The following is a 25012-nucleotide window of genomic DNA, read 5'->3' on the forward strand; positions in this document are numbered from 1 at the left end:
AAAACTCTAACACGAATGCAAGCCACTTGAATCTGACGTGAACTAACGTGTCATAGTACACACTTACCACGAAAGAATACAGGCTATCAAATGTAGTTAACTCGGCACCTGACAGAGCGTGCATTGTATGCACTCGGCGAGATATCGATATTCGACTACGTGCGCGCGCTCTATACGGGAAGCAACATAACCAAACATGAATGATGCGCTGGCTACTTTTTATAAGAGGTACGCCGCGGCAATGCATACAATCAGATAAAGGAAATAACATTTAAAAACGTCTTTATAAGAAAATTTACACGTCAAACAACTTTGTATTTCCGTTAATTAAATAAATAAGTGGTAATGACCGAAATTAAATTTTTAGATTATACCTACACCATGGCGACGCAGACGATCAGATTAAGGAAATAACGTTTAAAAACGTCTTTATAAGAAAATTTACACGTCAAACAACTTCGTATTTTTCCGTTAATTTATTAAGTGGTAATGACCGAATAAATATTAGATATCTACTTTAAAATACATCGTTTTATACAGAAAAGATACCTACACAGAGCGCTCTGCATCTACTAGCGGGACCAAAAACATCATGCGACGTTTACGCGAGAAGTTTTTTTATCCCAATTTTGGCAGCCTAAAATATGGTTGCGACGATTACGCGCGTGCGACCATTGTGCGATAAAACACGGTATATGCAGCAAGGATGGTTAATACATATATCCCAAAATAATGTAAAGAAACAATGTGAAATTTCCACTAAAATAATACCAATTTGCTTTGGTTCAGTGTAGGCTGGAGAAAAAAGCTCAGAAATTATATATCCTTCCAAAGTGATGATAGGTTTTTTTTCAATAGTTTCTATGCCTTTCTTTATTCTTTTGTCTTAAATCATTTAAAAACTAGTCCAACAAAAAATAATTTTATTGAGCCACAGGTGTATCCATCCTAACTATTTCACAATTCCTTAAAAAAAAGTGCACTTGATGCTGAATAAAATTGTGTAAGTTTCATTGGAGCATATTCTATTATTTTAGGTGTGTTATGTATGTACTAAATGACAGAAATAATTTAACTTTATTTGAATCTGATTTAGAACTTACATAAAAATTGTGTCAAAATCTTCTAATAGTTGAGTTAATAAAAACCTCATTGCTGCAAAGTAAAAAAAATATTATCCCTTCAGGTTTGTATTATCGAGGTTTGAGTGTAATTATATACAGTACCAAATATTTGATTTGCATGACAATTAGATAAAAAGATTTTTTAAGTAGTTTCCTACAACATATATATCTACATAAGGTTTTTTTTGTAGTGTCCTATGTCGAGACAGTTTCACAAATTAAAGATCAGTACACCGCATCATTTCAGATGGATACCTCGCCCTATTAACCCACACACCACAGTGAACACACTTGGCTACAGATGCTGAAACACTGACCTCAGCATGTACAAGGTGTGTCCCGATACAAAATGTTCCTGGCAGAACTTTTTCTTATCCTCGTGCGTCTTTGCCTGCTCCCACTGCCTCATGGCCTCTGCTACCGCCAAGTGGTCGCTGACGTGTCCCTTCAGCAGCTTCTGCTTCGCCTCGCTCACCTTCTTGGCAGCGTACTGCAGCACAACAACCCTGACAGCCTCGCAACTCTCACATGGGCATGGCCACTCACACAAAGGTGTTGGACCAAATTCCTAGAGTTTCCTGTTTTTCCGTTTATTGTGGATAAATTCCCTGACCCTACCAACTTAACACGAATACTACAGTTAAGTTTAAAAAATTTTTTTTTTCCATACCAACTGCCACTACACCTAAAAAGAAACCTAACAAACTAAGTAATGTCACGATAACAGGAAAAAACAGAAACATTTCTTGTCCAAGAAGTTGGGAAGGAGTTCCTTTTTACATTTTTCATTGCAGAACTATAAATGTAGGGATGGGGCGAATCCTGATTTCCTCGAATCCGAATCCTAACTCGAATCCTCGACTGGAATTGCCGAATCTCGAACCCAAACCCGAATCTTTTAATAGATGATGTCCACATATCTAATGTAAGTGAGATGTATTCTGCTTGCACTAAAAGTCCCTTGACTTTATCACATGTAGATTGGTACATTTCTGGTATAAGTGTATATAAAGACAACAATTTTTTCTTGAGAAATTTCAGTTTTAGTACAGATTAGCGGTTAGGATTTTTTCTATAAATAAGCTAGAGGTCTGCGAGCCTAAGAATTTTACTTCGAGCCGAGCTCGAACTTTTGTGGTACAGTTACACTTTTGGGAAATTATTTTTATCTTAAACTTAATATCATGTTTGAATAAAGTATTAAAATGAAGTGGGCTTATTAATTTTGGGTAACTATTTACAGAGTGTGTTTACATTTTGCACTGCTAGAAAAAAAATAACATTTTTTTTTCATTGAATCTTACCTGTTTCCATTGGTTCATTAGTAACTGATATCATCCAACTAACATAACCAAGTATATGTTTGTGTAAATGTAACATATCTTTGGAAAAATTTCACCCTTGTCAATTTTTCTGGAGTCCTTACTGAGCTTCAACAAACTTAGCACCAAAAATCATGTTGTTTGAAAAGTACATTCACATTGTTTCAACATTTCCACTTTTCAGCACAATAATTCTGAGAGAGATTGTTACAGAGTATTAAATTCTGTTCTTTAATCTATCATTCAGAACAATAATTTGTTCTGCACGTTCAGGAGTTAAATTAGCTCTACGATTGGAGATAGTGTTTCCAGCAAAAGAGAAGTGTCTCTCGCTGGCAACCTGCTTGGCTGGAATGCTTTAGTAAAATTGCTTAACCTCAAAATTAGTGTCATAAATATCTGTAACTGGTCATTAAAGTTTAATCAATTGAAAGTAATAAAAGTAAAAACATTTTACTTCATTCAATTTACACTTGCAAAAAAAACATACACACAATAAACCTACATGGAAATTAAAGTCTTTTTCAATATCATGAAGTCTGAAGTATGTTTACTCATGTCATTAAATGTAGAGCTGTATTGAAGAAGCCGATTTTGCCAATATTTAGTTGAATCGGCATTTCTGCCGACTTCCGATACAGTACGCTCGTTAATTTTCGGCCGATATTACTGAAAAACGAAAGAGACTGCCATAACCTAAAAATCCACGAGTACCATTTTCACTTTTCGTAGTAGTACTGCATTCTTTCAGATCACATTATTTCTTAGCAACATGTGCCAACCGTACATATCAAAGTTTAACATCCTTTTTTTTTTTTTTTTTTTTTTAACAATGTTCTTTAATTTAATATGTCATAAATAAATAATACATTACTATTACGGTAAATATACATCTCAGTTGTTACGGTAACTATAGTGCAAATATGGTAGCTATCATGCTTCTGTAGTAATTATGGTATTCTACAAAGAATCTTTAGTTCTTTTTATGGTAATTATCTTAAAATAACTATTGGGTTTGTACTGTAGTTATGGTACATCATCCATATTTCTTCGTATGTTGTTGTTCATTTGTCTTTTCTATTTCGTTGTGCCATATTTGAGACAAGAAGTTTCAGAAAAAATTTTAACGGACATTATATCACACATTTAATGGCGTAAATGACGAGACCTCGGGCAATTTAAACGCTTTATACGGAAAAACCTACCATGCGGGACCTCGTAAGCGAGTTTTACTGTATTTTTTTTCCCGTAAATAGTAAAAACCGAATCCTTTGACGAATCCTATATCAGACCCGCCGAACCTTCGAATCCCTAGGATTCGGCGGATTCGGCGGATATTGGATTCGTCGCCCCATCCCTATATAAATGTCAATGTGGCAATATTGTTCACAATATGTTTTCAAAGATAGCACAGCTCTTTAATTTAAGTAGATTTATGCACACTATAGAAAACTAACTCACCATTTACAGCATAAAACATTCACATGCACAATCCAAAGTATGCAAAATAATCAGCATTTTAAACAAAAAAATACATAGTCAATTCACTACTGTCACAAAAGTGTTAAGAGCCTACATCCAACAGAAAACACAAATCATTGTTTTTTACATTTGAAATATGCAACAATCATTTGATTCATTTCACATACAAGTAGCAGGGAAAAAAAATTAAATTGGTTTCAATTATGGACTACAATAACAAAAAACACAGAAGCTGCTTTTATAAGGGCAAACAGTGATGAGTATTGCAATTATCTACAAATCTTAGTAGAGACATGCATTTTTGTTTTTATTTTGTACCACAAAGTGGTGTTATTTTTAAGCTTAAAGTGGTGTTATTATTTTGACATCGTCCGGGCCTGCGGCCCCTTTTGAGACCGATATGCCACCGCCCAAACACCATCCACCCTCCATTCAAACCTCCCGCCTACCCGTGCGTACGTGCGCGTGCGTGTGCTCGCCCGGCAAGAGGGCGCTGTCGAGCCAGTGCGCCGCACCCCTAAAACATAAGTAGGTATATATAATTGTGTTGTTTGTTTTTATATTCCCTAAGTGCAACGTGACGGCAGATCGGCCGGGAGGAATTTATGTGCTTTTATTTTAAAATAATGTATTAAAATATCATAGCGTTTCCGAACATTCCCGAGGAAAACCGAAGCCAGACAATGATTAAATTTAAATCTTAATAATTATAATTTGTACAATCTTTTCTCTTTATTCATAAATTGTAGTGTTGTGCGAGATCTCGAACCTCGAGAAAAATTGAGAGAAATATTGCATTCTCGAACAGCGAGCGAGAAAAATAATTTCTCGAAAAAAAAAAAAACGAGAATTTTTTTTGGTACCGGTAACAACTCAATTTGGAATGGAAACTAAATTTGATATTTATAGTTGTATTTTTATATGTTGAACATTACATACACACTGCCATTATTTTAGTTTAAATGTTTTAAAAATACCAAACGTGTCTGCCTATTTGGACGAAAAATGATTTGGCAGAACACAAAGCAAACATGATGCAATCATTAAGAGATATTAGACTAGCCGATATTCAACCATCCTAAACCTTTATCAATAACCGAAACTGTGAATAAAAACTGTCACATGAAATTCCAATTTATCCTGAAAGAAAAACTGTCGTATTTAATTTTTAAATTACGTAAGCGTAATACATAATAAAATATGTTCGAACCTAACCTACAAAATTGGTTTTGTTTAGGTACATACACGTTATTACGGTAAAGTTATAAAAAGCATTACCTTTAATTTAGTCATAATATTTTGTTCGGTAATGTTTAATAGCATACTGAAATGTTGATTATTACGGCAAAATACAAAATTTACTTTTTAACGAACAAAAGGGAATGGTGGTCATGCTGCCAGACCGAGTCTGCTTCGCTGTTCCGTTTCTTATTTCATTTCCAATAAAAGACTGCGCAAGTCATGTGATTATTAAATGGACTGGAATGTAAAGGAATGGATTGAACACGCAGAACAATTCACGCCCTTGTATTACGTAAAATTACGTGAATGTGTGTGTTCAAACCCGTTGAAAAGGCAGAATAAATAGTATGTTCATCCCATTTCCTTTTCCACCTATGTTTCACTCAGTCGTAAGATGTCACGAGTAATGAATCCCGCCAAAGCCTCCCTAGTATCAATTTCTTTGTTTTATTTATAGTACCAGAGTTTCCCGTTTACGCAACCTACTCTGCGGGTATGAATAAATAATGTGACGCCTGTAAAATGTTATTAGGAATATGAGAATAATTTCCTAATACTGCTTTATCTCTAACTGCGGCGTAACCAAGTGAAAAAAAAAAAGTGTTGCGGGAATAGAACAGTTTAACAGAAGTAAACTTTATTGTCAAATTAAACTTTGGCGGTAAAATGGAAGATGTGGACATATCAGTGTGGCAGTATTACACAAAAAGTGGCGATAAGTCAACGGGAACCACAATTAACATGTTAGCTACTAGACTTTTACCTAAGTGAGTGAATGTTTATTTATAATTTAGTGTAGGCTTACATAACGTGTGGTGCATGTCAGTTGTGCACAGGCAACTAAATTGACATTCTATATGATAAACAACAGTTTTATGTACAGAACAATGTATTTTGAAAGTGATATCTACAGTAAATCTTGATTATTTAAAAATTTCTCATTCTCGTCTCGTTTCTTGCGAGAAAAATATTTTCTTTCTCGAAAATTTCTCGAGGCCTAAATCTCATTCACGCACAACCCTAATAAATTGTCACATGATTTTTAATGCATTCTTGTCATGTTAATTTGGTTTCCGGTGGCACGAATTCGCAAATATCTTTTAACGGCAATTGTTTCGGCGGGAGGACGCCATGTTAGTCGAGCAAGCCATGATCTCAGCCCAGTCTTCCGCCATCAACGACCGAGAGCAGACGCATCAGCACTCCGGGGACCTCACCGCTCGTTTTCTCTGCCAAGTAATTCTATTAACTTTAATTTCGTCTCAATCACTTTCTTTTAGTCCTTGGAGCTACTCTCGGTCGGGGGACTGCTTCATTAATTATATAACGAACGCTGGGCTGCAGGTAAACACTCAAAAGTGAATAATTAAATTAAGGCCTTGGAAGCATCAACCCAGAAAACAAAACAATAACCACAATAATCACAGAGGTGCCCAGATGTCGTATAAAAGAATTTTATTTATAACCTCCTAGCAACTCTAGTAGGCTGTGTGGATCGGTGATGAATAATAATGAAATAACAAGACTGGTGGTTTGGTTTATATAAGTGCCCTTTTACTAAACTAATTTACTTTTTTTTTTATCTTTTAATTACATTGGTATTAAAACATATTGATTACAAAATGGAGCGAGCCCCGGGGTAACAAAATACATATAAAAGTAACACCATAATACATCTTGAACTTAATACTGGTTTTAAGTTAGCTCGCAGGCTCAAAAGAAAGAAACAATTACATTGAAATTTAATTATATCCTGTGTCCTGGCACCGGAGGTTTCGGCAGATTAAATCCAGAAGAAATCATTTTGAGTAGAAACTTGGAGATAAACTCGGAGTTAAACTTGGAGTGGAGCTTGCAGCTAATTTTAGAGCTAATCTTCGAAGCTGAACTTGGAGCTAATCTAGGAGCTAAAGCTCGAGGCTGATTTTGAACCCCGCCTGCAACCAAAGTCCCAAATTACTTAGACTAGTTAACAGGCGGCTAAGCCTGGGCAAAACTATGCCCAGGAAAAGGCAAAAAAAGGGGGGGGAGGGATGACGACCACTTACCCAAAACAGCGGGGTGAAGTTCATGTCGGCTGCCTCCAGGAGCAGGGAATGTAGCTCGCGGCACGGAAGTTCTCGGTAATCATGATTAGAGAAAATTAAATAATTTAGATTGACAAAAAATACTATTGCGGGCAGCAAAATTTAAAAAAAATTAGAAAATTTAGGCCTCTATGCCTTGACGTTGGCGACTACATGACGTAGTGTCGAGTCTTGGAGATAAACTTCGGAGATTGACTCTCGCGGATCGCGACGCGTGGTCCGCACTGACCAGATGCTGCCCGCCGAATCTTTAAAAAATGGCGTCGGGGCGCCTAATTAAAGTAAGCAACGGCCCCCGGCCAAAGAAGGGGGGGTGGTGAATGCCCGAACGTGTCCGGAGATGCCCGAAGGTGCGAAGCAGACTGCAACATGTCCGCCACGCTCTCACGCGAGTCGAAGGCGAACTAAAATTGCAATCGCACTGCGACTGTTGCCAAGGTCGATTGTGACAAGCTGTCTCTTATGGGAGGGATGAGTAGTGCGCTCTGGTGGCCAAGATGAGAACCTGCCTGGAGGGTCACAGAAACATCCGCTAGAGTGCAGTGGGCGCGCTCGCGACCAGCGCTCAGAGCAAGGTTAGGGATTTTCCCCGCCGCTAGACTTCGCTGCGGGCTCTGTTTGACAAGTGGGAATGTCGAAAGTCATTCTGTTACATAGGGAAAACGTGACGCGAACCGCGACCGAGATGCTGCGATCACAAATCGTCAGCAAACAGTATCTAATTGAAGCCTGCGAACAAGCGCAGGTGCACTGGGTAGCACAAGATTACGTCAGAGTGTACAGTAATGGAAACAAAATTTAATACAATAAAAAAACAAATTTATTATTTGGTTTCCTTTTTTAAAAATTAAAAATTAAATTTAAATTCGTACATTTGTGCCTGAAAGTGGCACTGAAACGGCACAATTAGTTTACGGCCAGTCTCGGTCTTTTTCCTCGTACTACGTAATTTAATATATGACCACGTGGTGGCTCATCACCCCTAAACCGATTCGTGCCGCGGGCGTTTTGTACAGTTTCAACCGTGTAGGTGTGTGAGCTGAATTAGCGGAATAAATCAGGCATGCAAATTTAACGTATTATTCTTTTATTTTCCAACTGTGTGACCACGTGGAGTGTGACGGCGTGTGGGACGCCTGAGAGCTCACTGAGTAGGTAAAAGCGTGCCCGACGCTGAGAGCGGGCAGGAATTAGGGCTAGATGTTTTCAAGGGGGAATATCACGTCTCACATGGGCGACGTCACGCCCTGAGTTAGGAGTCTCACCGGGTCCACGTGCCTCACATTGTGGTGGCGCCCACTAACTTATCACCTTTAAGCCGACCGATTGACCCCCCGCTTACAATAAGTGTCGCCACAACGAGTGGCCCAACAACAATTTGCAGGTATTTACTGCAATTTTTTAACAAACAATTTACAAATTTCTTACAAAAATACCAGTAGATTTCTGACAAAAATAGTTTCATCAGCTTAAATATTGTCCCCAACAATAAAATTTACTTCTTTCTTATTCCATGTATTTGGAGCAACTTAAAGTGCTGAGTTGCAGAATCCCAATAAGTATGTTAGTATGACCAGTAATGAGTTTCCACAAAAATAGACTTTTCTGAAACTGCTGCGTAACCAGTTTTCAGTGCAGTCAGCTAATAATTAGCATATTCTGAGACAAAAGTCTGTCTTGGTGAAAAGTGTTTAATATTTAAACATCAATTTCACTGTATTTGAGATTTTGGAAGTAAATTCTCTGTATTTTTTTATTTTTAAAATTTGAGAAATTCACTTTTTCAACAAAAAAAAATGAAATTTAATTTAAAATTTGCGTTATCACAAATGCGGTAAATGCATGTCCGTAGTCTTTAGTCGTGATCAATCTGCCACCACATTCTCACAGTAGTAGCACACTTGCAGCTGCATTGTCTACATTTAGTACAATGCAAAAGAACATTGTAAAATGATGTACACTCTCTAAAGAATACACAATAATTTTTGTCTCTGTTTACTAAATCATCTCAGAACTGTAATTTCTTATGTCTGTTATGTTTGAATACTACTTGTAATTAAACAACCAAACCATAACTCCAGTTAGCAAACATAAAGTTAGTGAAACACAAACCTCTTTCATTAAGAGGGTTTCTGATATATCACATAAAAGTGTTCTTACTGAAATTTTAGCCATTCATTTTAAAGATTTTATTGTTCCTTACGTTTTTTTCTTTCGAAACTGTAGTACTAATAATAAAATAAAACAAATTTTGTGGGATTTCATTATTTGCAAACGTTTCTGTCACTATTCATATTGTAACATTACGGTATGACCTACACAGTAAAATGTACATAATTTTTTCTTTTGTACATTTTTCAAAATATTTTTAATATGCTAACCTAAAATGGTTTCTGATTCTATTCCATGTCCAGCTATGTAAGGTACCATATCCAGGTACATAAGGTACCATGTCCAGCTATGTAAGGTGTCATGGTGGACTAAATGGAGATTCCGATTGAAGCCGGATTAAATATGCCACATGCTTGCTTTTCACAACTGTTTATTGTGCTTTCAAGTTTCATCACAATGTTACGAACTTCAATTTATATATATATATATATATATATATATAAACCACTACAGTAAATCCCTGTTACAAAGTTCCTCAAGGAACATACTTAGAAATTTAGACTTAGTAACAGGAAAAACTTATTAAAAGGGTAAAATTGTATGTATTCATCAGTAAAGTTTAAACTTTAAACTTATTATGCAGGATTTTAGTGTACTTGTATCTCATCTCCTGCTAGTAGAAAAGACACCAATAGAATGGCAGTATGTTTGACCAATCCGTCATTAGTGGCGAGATACAGACATGTCTCTGAGTGAATCATTTTTAAACTTGACAGATGATGCAGATGATACTGTACCATTGACCCAATGAAGGGATCCTTGAAGGAAAGGCTGGCTGCAACTGTGAATATAGGGTCGATGCAGCTGAAAATGGCAGCCATCAGAATCATCTTCCCAATGTGTGGGTCCAGTGGCAAGTTGGCGAGATGGTAGCCCAATGGAGTCAGGTTCTCATGTTCGTCCAGGGCCTTCAAGTCTCGAAGAAGCTACACATTCAAAAGACAGCTATTTCTTACCTTAAAACTCTGCATTGGTAAAATTTCCGAACAAATATTATACTGTAAAAAGTTCTTTTATCAAAAATAATAATTGGCAACACATAGGTACTACAAAACTAGAAAACCAGAAAAACTGAGGAAAGTCTGGGAATTTCGGGAAAAGTATAGAATTCAGGGAAATCGCAACCATGTCATTAGCACCGACATTGTAAAAGCACACTCCAGAATCACAACAAATGATGTCCTGAACACGAGAAAAGTGTAGACTTCTACGATTACAAATTAAAATCACAAAAATGAACTTTGAGCATGTTTCTCTGAAATTTATTTGTCACTTGGTGACAATAACCACATGTTTTTGTGATAACGAGGTGTTGATCGTATCTGTGATAGTAATCTGTTCAAAAGACATGTAAAGAACCAAATTTTAATATGTTTTGATTGTAAAAGTTCATATTTTCTTGTAAAGATCCATTGAAAATCAACTTGGTGTTGAGTGGTTGTTAAAAGCTAAACTTAACTCCTTGTTTATGCTTTATTTTGGCCATAAGAGATTATAATAGCCTTTATAGGGTAGTTTTTTATTTGTAAAAAATCTTCCAACATAAACATTTTCAATTTTCCAATTAAAATTCCATTAAGAAGGCAAAGAAAAATAAATGGAACTCGCTCGCACATTCTGATAAAACTCAATTAATTGTTACTCAAAACTTATATATATTTTTTTGCAACAAGACTATTAATATGCCCTTCTGTTGTTACATTTTGTTAGGAAGGCATGTAACTAATAAAATAAATAATATTTTAACAATAAAACCATTATCTTCTGGTAAAAAGTACTGGTTACACACTAAACAATCTTGACTTGGGTGTTAGTTTCTCTCTATGACGAGCAGTTGTATCTATGCCCTTCTTAAAAATTAATTTGTTCTGAAGACATCCGTATAGTGTATTATCTGCGATTTTGAATTATCTGTGACATGGCTCCTCTAGGTTAGCATAGGATGTTTAGTGTTTACTGTAGTAGTACTCTGACAATAATGAAAAAAGCAGTGCTGCCATTAAAAATGAACATCTTTCTACATACTTCAAACTTAGCTTAAAACAGTCACTATTATTTGAATTTAAAAAATTCATAAATGTAGCCAAATCACAAATTTTTATGTAACAAAACTTAACTGTTCTGTACTTTCACGATCAACTGTCTTTTATACTAATTAGCATTTTTTTTCCATATAACTGTGTGTACGTTAGTAATTTTTCAACTTACCTTCACTGAAAGTGCTATGACCTTTTGTTCTGGGGAATTCATGACTTTGGTAAGAAATGAATGAGCTTGGCCCAGCTGAAGAATTTTCATTTGAAGAATAACTTCTTCCAAACGTGTGCGCAACATTTCAGGAATTGGATACTCCGCCAAGAGATTCTCACGTCCTTTTGAGTATAGATGGTAACAGATGCCTGGCTGCACTCTAGTAAAATAATTTACAATTTTGTAATGAGACATGACATTCATAATGACACATTTCAATGAAATGCTAAAATGTTTTAAGAAATAAGCACTGCAGTTTTTTTTAATTGGGTTACCAATCTAACACGAATTTCCCAGGTTTATAAATATAATAGATTCAAAATAATATTTGGGCAAAAGACAAAAACAATAGTAAAACTGTACCATATCAATATGAGAGTGACTAACATTGAAACCTATCCTAAAGATTAAAAGTTGGCAAATGAGACTTAAAATTATATACATTTAATAATTTAGTATTTTAAGTACACTAATTGCCAATTCTTTTGCCACACAACAGCTTGAACTGAACTGACCTGCCTGCTCGTCCTTTTCGCTGCCGAGAGTTTGATCGGCTCACCCATTCCGCTTGCAAAGTTGCTACGTTATTCTCACTATCAAAGTTCTTCATCTTCATTTTCCCAGAGTCAATCACATATACCACATCATTTATGGTAATGGAAGTCTCTGCAATGTTGGTGGCCAACACAATTTTTCTGACACCTGCAATGGAAGAATGCAAAGACCTTTAACCACAAAAATTAAAAAATTAAAAAGCTATTTGCATAAAGGTTCCACCAAACAGAATGCAAAATGCTTCGCAAAATGTATAAATACACTAATATTAGACATTGCACAAATAACTCGCAACATGAGTTCCTTCATTCCAGGACTAACTAAAACACAACATAGCATATCAACCTTTTCTCAGTACACAAGAACTACATTTTAAGTTACACAGGAAATGTTCATGAATAAAATAAAATACAATTTCCAAAGCTAAATTTGAAAAACAATTCCTTGTACAGGCCATGCTATTAAATTAATATTACATTTTTAGCAATAAAATTCAAGAAATTGTTTAACTTCTTGTTATCATAAGCGTTAAAAAAATTACTAGACAGTAAAACAAATAAACAAGAAAAAAAAATACTTTGAATTTTTATACATTCTTTGAAATAACACCTACTAAATTTTTTAAAAGAATTAATTAATATTTTACCTGGTGGCGGCTGGTCAAACACAGACTTCTGGGTGACTGTAGGCAATTGGGAGTGAAGAGGAATGATAAGGTAGTGATCTAAAAAAAAAGAAAAAAAGAAAAGAAAACAAAAAAAAATTCTAATAAAGAAAACTTACAGCCTGAATATAAGTAACTAAATGTACTGGTCACAAAAAAAAACTCACTTGCACACATACTACTGAACCCAACAAAAATTCGAAACTTCAGTAAATAAAATGTGACAATAATTTCAATAAAAAAAAATGCATTAAACTAACATTGCACACTTTTCTTCACTTCACTAAAATACATTAATTTGTGAGCCATCAATCAACCGCGACGATCTCTGGCAACTTCTGGGCATCGACCCTAATACAAAGGAGGACACAAGGAACAAGTAAATGGGTGACCCAATTCCAAACAAATCTATTACACAACAGTCAATCACAAAGATTCTTAAAATACAGAAAACTATCTACAATCCCTTGCAATTTTACACCACTGTATGCAAAGAACGAAAAAAAAAAAAAAAAAAATCATCTCTTCCTCAGAAAAGACAACAGTCTCTCTCTATCTCTTTTTTAACACCTTGATAACGTTCATGGGAATGTCTGCAATTTACCTTACTCACATTATTGTAATTGTTACATCATACAAATGTTCTACATAAAATTTAAACAATTGATATTTATGAACAATAGTAAAGTATGTTAGTTACATTATCCATCTGTCCAATTCACTAATAGAAATAGGGTCATGTTATGGGTATAATAAGGATGTTATGGGTTCTACATTTTTACAAACTCCCTAACCAAACAGGGCACCCCAAATTGAATTTTTAAAGTACACACTAGTAAGTATTACATGGAAAATTAAAAAAAAAAAAAAATTAATGACAGAACATGCTGCAAGATTGTACTAGGTAAACAATGTTTTTAAATTTGAAATATTAAGACGGATTCCCGCAGCTTGAAGCGCGCGCCGGCCAGTGCGCACCGCGAGAGGCTGCGGAGGGCTATGCGGGGTGCAACAGCACAGTCGCCTGCAACAAGGGCACTGAATCGGAAGGTCTCCCGGATATTGGAGGTTCCGGGCTGACATGGTCATGGGCCAGCATGATATGGATAGTCCATCTGGATAGTGGTAGACGAGGCTGGTGCTGGCTTGTACTCAAGTAGAGCCTACGCTGGGGTGTTCCGGGAATAACCCTGTTTCGCTGCACAGCGGGACTCAATGACAAGAGGAACTGCATTAGTGAAACAGGGCTGACGTCTCGGCTTGGGTTACGTCCAGGGTGGCGCCGGGGTGCGAGCTACGCCCAGGGCCGGACGCCTCCGCCACCGCGCCGAAGGAGAGTGACGCCGTCACGGGAGCCCGGGATACTGCAAATACTGAGGTTGTATCGACGAGTAATAGTCTAGCCCTGAGATGGACACTTAGGAGGATAGGAACTTTTGTAATAGGAAAGTAAAATTAATAAGGCCCAAATTGTAACTTATAAATAGTAAATAAAGATACTGCTATTTGTCATTTCGGCTCTGAACGTGTCATTCTGAGGGTTCTTTTAGTTAATCCCAAAAGCGGGCTAACTAACATAGGTGTGCCACTCAGCTCCCTCAGAGCAGCGTCGGTGGCAAATGGAGTAGGAGAATGGGCCAGTTGAAAAGTATTACCTTTCAAACTTCAGAATTATCAGATTCTTACTGTAAAGGTTTATGTGTAAAGGCGTGTCACTAGCGTGTGTATTAATCATAATTATCAACATGTTTGCAGCCACTTCTTGGACACAGAAGCTCAGTAAGGCAGCGTTGGGCATGATGCTGAGTGAGGCAGAAGTCGAGTTTAACCCGGAGGAAGGGATCAATATGTTACGGGCCAAGGTTCGGGAGCTCATTCGCCGGGACGGCGATAAAGATCTGATGAAGGCAGGCATTGTGGGTGAGTTCATGCCAACGAGCGCAAACGTACCGTGTTTTCTCACATAATCGTCGCAGATTTTATTCTAAAATCAAGTTTGAAAAGTAGGGGTGCGACCACTGTGCGGGAAAAAAAATTTTGTTAGGTAAAGTTATTCATAAAAACAAATCCCGTTCATGGAAAGTACGTTTATTTAAAAAAGGCGGAGTATACAAGAGCAAGCCAAACAATCTATATTAATAATTCCTTAAACAAAAACCTTTCTTCAACTTTAAAAAGAAAAACCAAAACTCCAACGCGAACGCGTGAACTAACGTGTCGTAGTGTACACACTTGCCACGAAAGAATGTGGGCTATCAAATGTAGTTAACTCGGCACCTGACAGAGAGCGCGCGCGTTGGATCCAATCGGCGAGATATTGATATTCGACTACGTGCGCGCGCTCTATACGGGAAGCAACATAACCAAACATGAATGATGCGCTGGCTACATTTTTATAAGCGGTACGCCGCGGTAACGCAGACGATCAGATAAAGGAAATACCTTTTAAAAACGTCTTTAAAAGAACATTTACACGCCAGACAACTTTGTATTTCCGTTAATTAAATAAATAAGTGGTAATGACTGAAATTAAATTTTAGATTATACCTACACCGCGGCGACGCAGACGATCAGATTAAGGAAATAACTTTTAAAAACGTCTTTGTAAGAAAATTTACACGCCAAACAACGTCGTATTTTTCCGTTAATTTATTAAGTAAGTGGTAATGAACGAATAAATATTAGATTTATACTTTAAAATACATTGTTTTATATGGAAAAGATACCTACACAAAGCATTCGGCATCTACTAGCGGGACCAAAAACATCATGCGACGTTTACGCGAGAAGTTTTTTTATCCCAATTTTGACAGCCAAAAATATGGTTGCGACGATTACGCGCGTGCGACGATTCTGTGATAAAACACGGTATATAGCAGAGACAAACATTTACGTAATTGAGAAAATACATGAATTGCGTAGTATGGACAAGACTATGTTATTAATTTTCTAATAGAGTTGAATAAAATGTTAAAGCTACGCTTAAGGACATGTGAAATGTGGTTCGGAGGAATAATAGCTAAAGACCCGGAAAAATTTGACGAAGCTACACTAGAAGTTGGACCTCTGATAAGTTGTTTAAGGTGTGTCTTAGAATGGTGTGATCAAATTGGACATTGACAAAGGTGTGTCTACGGTACTTAGAGCGGGCACAAAAGGCAGGAGAAAGTTTGTAGAATTATGTGGCAGACATTATTCATTATGTTAAGATATTAGGCATGCCCGATGAAGCAAAATGATTGAAATGAACCATTTTCGTGTAGAATACGTGCAGTATTTTATAGCAGTAGCACGGCCTGTTACATTGGTAGTTTTGCAGCAGCTCGTGGAGGTTAAATAAATGGAAAAATTAGACAGCATCAAGTTCTACGTGCAACATAAGGTACAATCGATTCCAGGAAAAAATAGAGCCTCGTGTAGCATTTGTAATTGTACTAATCATATGACCGGTGAATGTTATTATCGAGGTAAGGAGGAAAGAGAATGCAAACGGGACGTAAATTTTCAAAAACGTTGCGAAGGTAAAAGGTTAGTGTGTTGGAATTGCGGCAAGTTAGATCACAGAAAGGGTGATTGTAAATCAAAAGGAAAAATTAAGACAGAGGGTGATAATGCATTACAGGCAGTGGACAATAGCGCAAGCCGCAATGAAAGTAACAAGAAAATAGTAGGAAGGCTAAAACAAAGCATAACAAAAAAGTGTTGGAATTGTGGGTTGTCGAGCACTTATGTACTGTGTAGTGACATCAGGGACGGACACTGACAGTACAACTATCCTGCACTTAGCACGACTAATTTGTTCCTAAAAATGCTTGTGTTACTCAAAATCGCGTATTCTGAAGCACTAGTTTCCATAAATAGCAAAGCTAATTTATTTGATGTGTGGCATAATGCTCAACCTTTTTTTTTGGCATGGTGATTTTGTGCTAACTGAAATTAAGAGACGTGCTATTCAAGACTGGAGGAGTAAAATTTTCATTGCAATAAATGAATGCGTGCAATTTGAAGATGTACCATGTTTGTAAGTCTAATCATAAGCTTTTAAACACAAAAAGGTTCATCAAAATCGGTCCAGTAATTTTTGCATGATGATGGAACAAACAAACAAACAGACAGTTAGTTTTATAATAAAATAAATCATTTAAACTTACCAGCTGGGTATCCTTTAGCTTCAGTGAGCAAACTCTCAAGGCTTGATATCTCATTCCAGCCAGGGAGAAAAACTAGTATAGCACCTTCACCTTTACTACGACAGATGTAACTTATAAGCGCTTCAATCAGCTCTACGTTCAGTTCTTCTGATGCTGACTTTGCGAGACTTTCGATGACATGGTCGGAATACTTCATCTGTGATTTCAGACCCCTGCACATAGAGGTTACAGAGGCATGTTTGCTATTGTAAAATTATTTTAAAGAAACCTGTGTACATACTATAAACCTGCAGCATTTATCACTTCATTTTATGGATAATATTTTGTAAACAATTCTTTTAGTTTGAAGACTTGTTAAAGGCAACAGTAAGATTTGTCCTGGATTCCACCACTATGGCATTATCTAAGGTGTCTCTCAGAATTGAGAGATAAGTCTCATCAAAGGCCAAAGAATAAACTTTTCATAAAGGATACAATGGTTTATGACAAAGGAATGCTTGGCTGGGTTCTATATTATTAAGTGATGAAAAGTTCTGCCACTAGTTAATGACCCGAGATATTAGCAATAAAAGATCTTCAATGTTGTGTTACTTCTTGTCTCGTATTAAGTAGTGACCAGCCAGTAATGTTTGTATTTGTATATTCTTACAGGTACATGTGAATAGCAATGATGAGCTTAACAGCGGCAAGAAACTCAACACTTGTTACCCTCACAACTAAAACAATTAAGTTTTTGTGATTTCTGTAATTCTTACCATCAGCTGATCATACAAGTTTTAAAGTTACGGAAATATAGTTTTTTGAATTGTAATTTCCAACCAATAATAAAAAACTGACGCATACGAAAAAAGTACAATTAATTTCATAAATTCAGGTAATACCCATCCTTTCTATTTTACCCATTGGTAGTTATGTTGAGATATTTTACTACAATTTTTCTGTCAATTAAGGTTATACTTGAATGTTGAGTGGGTAAATTAGTCAAAGGCATAATGTGTTCTGTGCTATGCATAAATTTTATTCTGTAAAAACCTCTTCTTTTTTCACCAATGAAAAACTCTTTTAATAAAGCATTTTATTTAAGTATTTACTGACTTATTACTTATAAAATTTGAATTTCTGGAGACTTGCACTGTGATTTTTTACAAAAAGTATTGAATCAGTTTTACATCGGTTATCGGATCTGTTAAATAATTTTGTTGGTAATTGAATAGATATTGGTATTTATCCTTATAGCCCATTAATAAAATTTACGTAATAAATAAGCAATCCACAATTTTCGTTAAAATGGTTTGATTTTAGAATCAGAAAAAAAATTGACGTTCTTGAAAATAATTACACAAAAATATTATGTTTAAAAGACTATAAAGTGTTGCCCGTAATTATAAATATGGCTTGGTGTATCAAGTATCGCTGTTGTATCGGGGTATTGATGGTAGTATAGGTATTGCATTGCCCAGGCTTATTGCATCTTTTAACATAATGGGGATAGTTTTTTTTTTTAAAAAATCTCATGTAGAAAGTAGATTTTATTTATATAAAAAACAAAAAACCAAACAAACATTCCTTTTTATATCTTTTGAACCATTTAGTGTGAAGCTTGAGGATACACAATGTTTTTCGTTTGTTCATCCTGAGCGTAAACAAACTATCCAGCATGCAGACCCCTGAGCAAGCCACGTAGAGTTATTCCATGTGAAAAACAAGGCAATTCCCAGTTAACACCTGCCGCACAAAGTGATTGCCCCCGTGCCTTGTTGATACTCGCAGCAAATGAAAGTTGAATGGGAAACTGTACTCACTTTAAATCAAGGGGGAGATTGAAATCGGTATAAAGGAAATATGAGCATTAAAAATGTAAGAGATATTGCCAGAAGATGAAGTAAGCATCAATAATGTGAAGGCAAAATTTCCATAAAGAACTTACTAAATTCTGCTTTAAAGGGGGTGGAAAAGGGCAATGGGGGTGGTTCTCCAAAATATAATGTATACAGTAACCTTCTTCTTACTTAAATATAAATGTATTTTTTTACATCTGCACTCCTGAAACATTTTTTATCATGTCTCATCAGACCACTTGTCTTCCAGCCAGGGTGATCTGAGCTCCATTCTCACGGAGTTGACCTCACAGTTCCTTTTGGCAGGTGGAAATTGAGATTTATACTGCCATAATTCTGTGAGTTTTCTCTGGTTACTCTAGTTCCATCCACCTGTGGTTTCGTTACTACCATCCAAAGCTTCTTCACCCCTCATAGTCTCCTACAACCTTGATGTTAAAGAGATATTAAGCATCAATTTGTTCATTCGTTCAGTTGAACCGGAACATTCTCAAGTGTTCAAGTGTTTGTTGAACTACCAAACTAATCTTATTTTTTCACTAACTAAACAATACTGACCAAATGTGTATTTCATGGAAGTTGTTTAGCTTAGACATGATGCCATGGCTTTGTTATTTTTACTAATTCCAAAACAAATTTTTCTTTTGTATGTGCACATTTTGAATATAATTTTAACTAATAAATATCCTCCTAAAAAAAATTAACAATTCATTACTAATATGTGTCCTCAGTGGCTGTGAACGTAAACACTCATGCGATGAGGGTTGGGGGTTAGATCCCAACACCCCAGTATGACTCATATTTATGAGCACTGAGACAGTACCCAAGTGGTTCAGGGCCCATTATTATCTTGGAGGTCCATCACTTAAAGCAGCTGTGTATACAGTGCAACGTAAAATTCAAACAATTAATAAAAAAAAATCACATTTTCTGTTAATAGTACACTTTGTCAGAACTGTTTTTTCCAGTCACAATATGTATGTATTTAATTTATTTACTAGCCATGTACCAGATGGTAAAGTATTTAATCATAAGTTTTGATGAATTACCAAAAATGCTGATGGAAGTGACTTTCATTTAATCAATTTTCATATTTCTAACTTCAAAAATGACTAACTTCCATACAAATTTTCAATCCTTATCTAATCCCTTTAGGGGACGAATTTTCAAAAATCCTTTATTATTGCTCACCTACGTTATATAAGGAACTCCTATGCATACTATCATGCAACTAGACCTACCTTTTAAGCTGTGCAGAGTTTTAATAAGTAGATTTTCACATTAATCATAACTTAAAACTTTCAAGCAATATTAATTTTTATATATTTCCAGTAGTATTTTCTTCTTCTAAAAATAAGAGCATGTGAAAATATGTGCATATTTAGCTACCTTGCGTATGGGACGATATGGTCTTCAAACTGCTTTCTTTGCTTGATAAAAGCCATTTGAGCATGTGCAGTTCTCTGCACTTGGATGGGTGGACCAGTGAATCTTGTGAATCTGTAAAGAATCGCAGCTGAAAAACTAAACACAACAATAAACTCAACTTTATACTGCAAACTGCATGTAGACAAAATCCACATAAAAAATAATGTTGTAGCAGAAGTATTGTTTTTTTTTCCTTCACTAAGATCTTTATGAAAAATTTAACTGTGAACAAGCAAAGAAATATTGAGCTTGGCAAAAAAACTGTAACTGCTCAAAATGGTTTGTTTACTATTACCGGGAGTACTTTGGCAGTCATTTTGAAAAACCTCTTTATATAGTTAACTTACAGGTTGTTTTCAAAGCAAAGATGTACTTAACATTATAAACCAGGGTCATCAAGTAAATACCCTCTTTTATCGCATAATCGTCACACTCGCGTAATCGTTGCACTCATATTTTAAAGCGTCAAAATTTGGATAAAAAATAACCTCTAGCCAAAACGTCGCATGATGTTTTTGGTCCCGCTATTTGATGCAGAGCGCTTTGTGTAGGTATCTTTTCTGTAAGAAACAATGTATTTTAAAGTATAAATATAATATTTATTCAGAAATTACCACGTACTCATTTAAATAACGGAAATACAAAGCTGTCTGATGTGTAAATTTTCTTTTAAAGACTTTTTAAACGTTATAACCTTCATTCTTCATCTGCGTCGCCCCAGTGTACCGCTTACAAAAATGTAGCCAGCGCTCATTGCAATCATTACTGTTTGGTTATGTTGCTTCCCGTATAGAGCACGCACACGTAGTCAAATATCGAAATCTCACCGATTGTAGGTATCTTTTTCCGTATAAAATGATGTATTTTAAAGTATAAATATAATATTTATTCAGAAATTACCACGTACTTATTTAAATAATGGAAATACGAAGCTGTGTGATGTGTAAATTTTCTTTTAAAGACTTTTTAAACATTATAACCTTCTTTGTTCGTCTGCGTCGCCGCAGTGTACCGCTTACAAAAATTTAGCCAGCGCTCATTCCAATCATTACTGTTTGGTTATGTTGCTTCCCGTATAGAGCGCGCACACGTAATCAAATATCGATATCTCGCCGATTGCATGCAACGCGCGCTCTCTATCCGGTACCGAGTTAACTACATTTGATATCCCGCACACTCGTAGTGTTTACTACGGTAGTTAAACGTTCGTTCGGCTTGCATTTGGATCAAAGATTTTGTTTTACTATTTAAAGTTGAAGAAAGGTTTTTGTTGCATGACATATTAAATTAAATTGTTTGGCGTGCTTTTTATACTTCACTTTGTAAATAAACGTACTTTCCATGAATGGGTTTTGCTTTTATGAAATCTTTATATAAGAAAAAAATTTTTTTTTCCGCATAATCGTCGCACCCCTACTTTTAAAACTTGATTTTAAATAAAATGTGTGACAATTATGCGAGAAAACACGGTATGTAACTCAAACTATTACTATACTTTAATATACTCATCACGAGTTTTTATTAATTTTTTTTTAAATTTTTTTTGTAGTTTTAATTAATTTACTTTCAAAGTTTAATTTATGCAGCACGTAAGCGTGTTTCTCCACAAAGAAATAAAATTATAAATAACAATAGAATCTAACATTGCAGGTCCAAGACACACAGCTACAACTTGTTCATCAAAAATATGAGCGAGTCTTTCAGTACTGGCCAGTGATGTGCAATATCTAACCTCGGTAACGAACAAATTCATGTGTTCTGATCAATTATAATACAAAACTCAGGCACGAAATTCAACATAAGAATTCTTTAAAACAATGCTGAGTTATAAATGTACTCAAATTGTGCAAATATCTGTACGAGAATCACACCTAGTTTCTAAACTCGCCGCTAGAATTCGCTGCTGTAGCAGATATGTTGAGAATTGAATCATTTGATTAGCAGAGCAAAATTTTGAACTATATAATGAAACGGCTCCAATACAAGTGAAAAAGACTTTAAACAAATTCATTTAACAGTTAAAACTATAGTTTCTCTTTGTCTTTGTGATCTTTGGTTCAGGCCATTTGCCACAGATGGCAGCACCCGTGGTTGTTACACAGTTCTGTTCCTTGATTCAGTCACATTCAAAAAATTACTCCCACCAAATGCTCTATACTGAGAGCTAATATGTTACATATTAAAATGTAAAAAAACTGTTGTATACTAGCTACCGTTAATACTAGTAATTTAGTAAGTAATTATATTTAAAAAGTAAAAATATAGGAAATATGTGACTGCAATATTACAGCATAGTTATGAAAATAAGGCAAAAATACACATATGTATGGTTATGCACAATAATCTTAAATATACAAATCCCGACAACAGTTGTTGCATAGCTGGGTCACTAAATGACATGCAGAACTTCAGGTTGTAAAACATAGTTTGAAAAACTGCTCAGTATTTTATATAAGATTTCCAATACTGAAAAGTAATAAACAACTTTATGGAGAAAAAAAAATGGTAAGTACCTAATACTGTAAGTGGTAAAGCAGAAAAAAAATAGGTAGCCCTCAAAAGTGCAATAGAGGGCCCACGCATGTTTGGTGCATGCGTCACAGTAGCCTTCCAGAACTGGTGCACCCAGCCATCGTGGCCTGAGATGCCACGTTAGTAGACTCTCCGAGCCACACCCCTTTTTTTTTATATGATGCACTAATTCTTTTGCCTCTCTCAGTACTATCATCACTGCTAATGGACTTGATTATTTGTTTGTATAAGAATGTTACAGATTAACTAATTTTAATATTATCAATTTTAAACTGTTGTGCACATTGTTCTGAAGACAACCCGTGGCCAGGCGGTAGGGTTATATTGCAAGTCACTAAGTCGATTAACATCTACTTTGTATACATCTTACATGAGAAATAAATTTTCAAATTAATTTCCAACTATAATAATCTTGATAAACTTAAAATAATGGCTAATATATATATATAATTATATATATATAATTATATATACATATAATTATTTAGATTAATTAACTTAAACCTAATTTATCAAAATTAATGCCCAACCTTATATAATTATGTTGCTTAATGATTTAGTATTAGTTCTGCTGATTATTGTTCTAATGATTTTTTGTTGTTTTTTGTTCTGTCCTGTTCTACTGAGTTAGTGTCTAGTCTGTGTTATGTGTTTTATTTTCTGTATTATGGTTGCCCTCGTGTTGTCTGTTTGTATGTTTTATCCTGTGTTTTTTTTTACTGTATATGTATTCTATTTGTTGTGCCCACTGCTAAAAACTCTTGACTGTTGGTGGTCATGGAACAAAATTTAAATAAATGAATAAAAAAAGTCAGCCTAGAGTAGGTCAGGAGCGGGTCTGGCTGCCGCCTGGGTAATGACCATAGGTGTTGAAGGGTGTCTACAGATACCAAGCAAACAAAATTCACGACCTTTTGATAATATTTTCTTACAACTTTTTTGTGTCACAGGACAATTTTTTTTTACAATAAAACTATAACTTTATTCATCTCCTTAATTGAGTGATTAAGAAAAATATTGGCTCTACTGTTTCTTTGCAGTAGGACTGTATGCAATTCAACTAAAATTTGTGAATAGAGATATTATTTGTGTAGTCCTCAGTTGTACATGTGAAAGTTACACTATTTTATTATTGAATTATGCGGCAAACCCCATGTTTTTTTTAAGCTTATAGCTACAACATTGCTTACTTTCAGAGCAACAACTGAACAACTCCAACCCTTCACATGTTTTAACACCTCAAAATTTTTTACATTTATAATATATCGTTACGGGTAAGGAAAACATGTTTCATAAGGATAGCTCAATTAATTTTATACGTTTTTATTTGCTACTTATATTTACATACTAATTAAATCAACACACTTAATGTCAGGTTGTTACATTCCAGGTTGGCCCGGCTAAGCAACCCAGAATAGTAACAAGACACTTTAATCACTGGAAAGTTAACACACAATGACTTTGAAATTATGTTTTTAAGTTTGCCTGTTTGACAACATTGAGTATGAGTTATTCTTTCAATTGTAATTTTTTCTGCTAACATTTTAAATAAAATATTTTATTTGCATAGTTTTTTGTTTTATTATGATTAAAAAAAAAACCTTGATCAGTTAAGTTTTCTTAACTAGGTACGCTAACTTGCAGAAGATATCCCGGAGGCTGACAATGGTCACTTTGGGTTGATGCTGATACCTGGAGTCAAATTTCTAATTAAAAAAATGTACAAACTCGTACAAAAAAAAGGGGGTCAAATCTCTGCCACAAAACCAAACCAGAAGCACGACCATATAAGGAAAGTGCACTTATAATATTTATTCCCTTAATATTTGGAAAGTAACATCACATATATACTCACGCTGTCAGTTGCAAAACATCCTCCAGGTAAAATTCTTCAACCGGGTATGTAAATCCAGGAATTTCCATCATTGGGCAGTTATGAAAATAACGTGAGAAATTTTCCGCATTCAGAGTTGCACTCATTAGTATTATTTTCAGATCTTTTCTCTGAAAGACAAAAAAATCAGTATAGTGATGTAACATCTTAGTTTAATGTAAAAAGGTCTTACGATAAAGCAAAAGCAGTACAAATGATAAAAGTTGCAGAACTTATAAACTAAAGTGATTGGGCAGATAACAATCCTTGTCTTGTCAGGCAAGTAATGTGA

General features: G+C 35.3%; 2 protein-coding genes across 8 annotated transcripts in view; one reads left to right on the forward strand and one right to left on the reverse strand.

The window, feature by feature from the left end:
• Positions 1 to 17974, forward strand: part of LOC134533747 (uncharacterized) — a 64832-nt gene extending 46858 nt beyond the window's left edge. The window contains exons 3-5 of one of the 5 annotated variants that reach the window (XR_010075383.1): positions 14174 to 14276; positions 14654 to 14818; positions 17701 to 17974. Coding sequence is in view for 1 of the 5 variants with exons in the window: in XM_063371361.1 (XP_063227431.1) it covers positions 14654 to 14818; positions 17701 to 17714 (179 nt within the window). In the remaining 4 variants the exon portion in view is untranslated. The remainder of the gene's footprint in view (positions 1 to 14173; positions 14277 to 14653; positions 14819 to 17700) is intronic. The other 4 variants (XR_010075385.1, XR_010075384.1, XR_010075382.1 and 1 more) reach the window with 4 other exon arrangements.
• LOC134533744 (ATP-dependent DNA/RNA helicase DHX36-like) overlaps positions 1 to 25012 on the reverse strand; it is a 142882-nt gene that overhangs the window by 36585 nt on the left and 81285 nt on the right. For all 3 annotated transcript variants that reach the window (XM_063371356.1, XM_063371357.1, XM_063371355.1), the window contains exons 7-14: positions 24703 to 24851; positions 20277 to 20387; positions 17050 to 17261; positions 12881 to 12958; positions 12195 to 12381; positions 11638 to 11839; positions 10167 to 10355; positions 1442 to 1614 (exon numbers count right to left, since the gene is read on the reverse strand). In XM_063371356.1, the coding sequence (XP_063227426.1) occupies positions 1442 to 1614; positions 10167 to 10355; positions 11638 to 11839; positions 12195 to 12381; positions 12881 to 12958; positions 17050 to 17261; positions 20277 to 20387; positions 24703 to 24851 (1301 nt within the window). The remainder of the gene's footprint in view (positions 1 to 1441; positions 1615 to 10166; positions 10356 to 11637; positions 11840 to 12194; positions 12382 to 12880; positions 12959 to 17049; positions 17262 to 20276; positions 20388 to 24702; positions 24852 to 25012) is intronic.

This window comes from Bacillus rossius, chromosome 7 (assembly GCF_032445375.1).
Source record: "Bacillus rossius redtenbacheri isolate Brsri chromosome 7, Brsri_v3, whole genome shotgun sequence".
NCBI lineage: Eukaryota > Metazoa > Arthropoda > Insecta > Phasmatodea > Bacillidae > Bacillus > Bacillus rossius.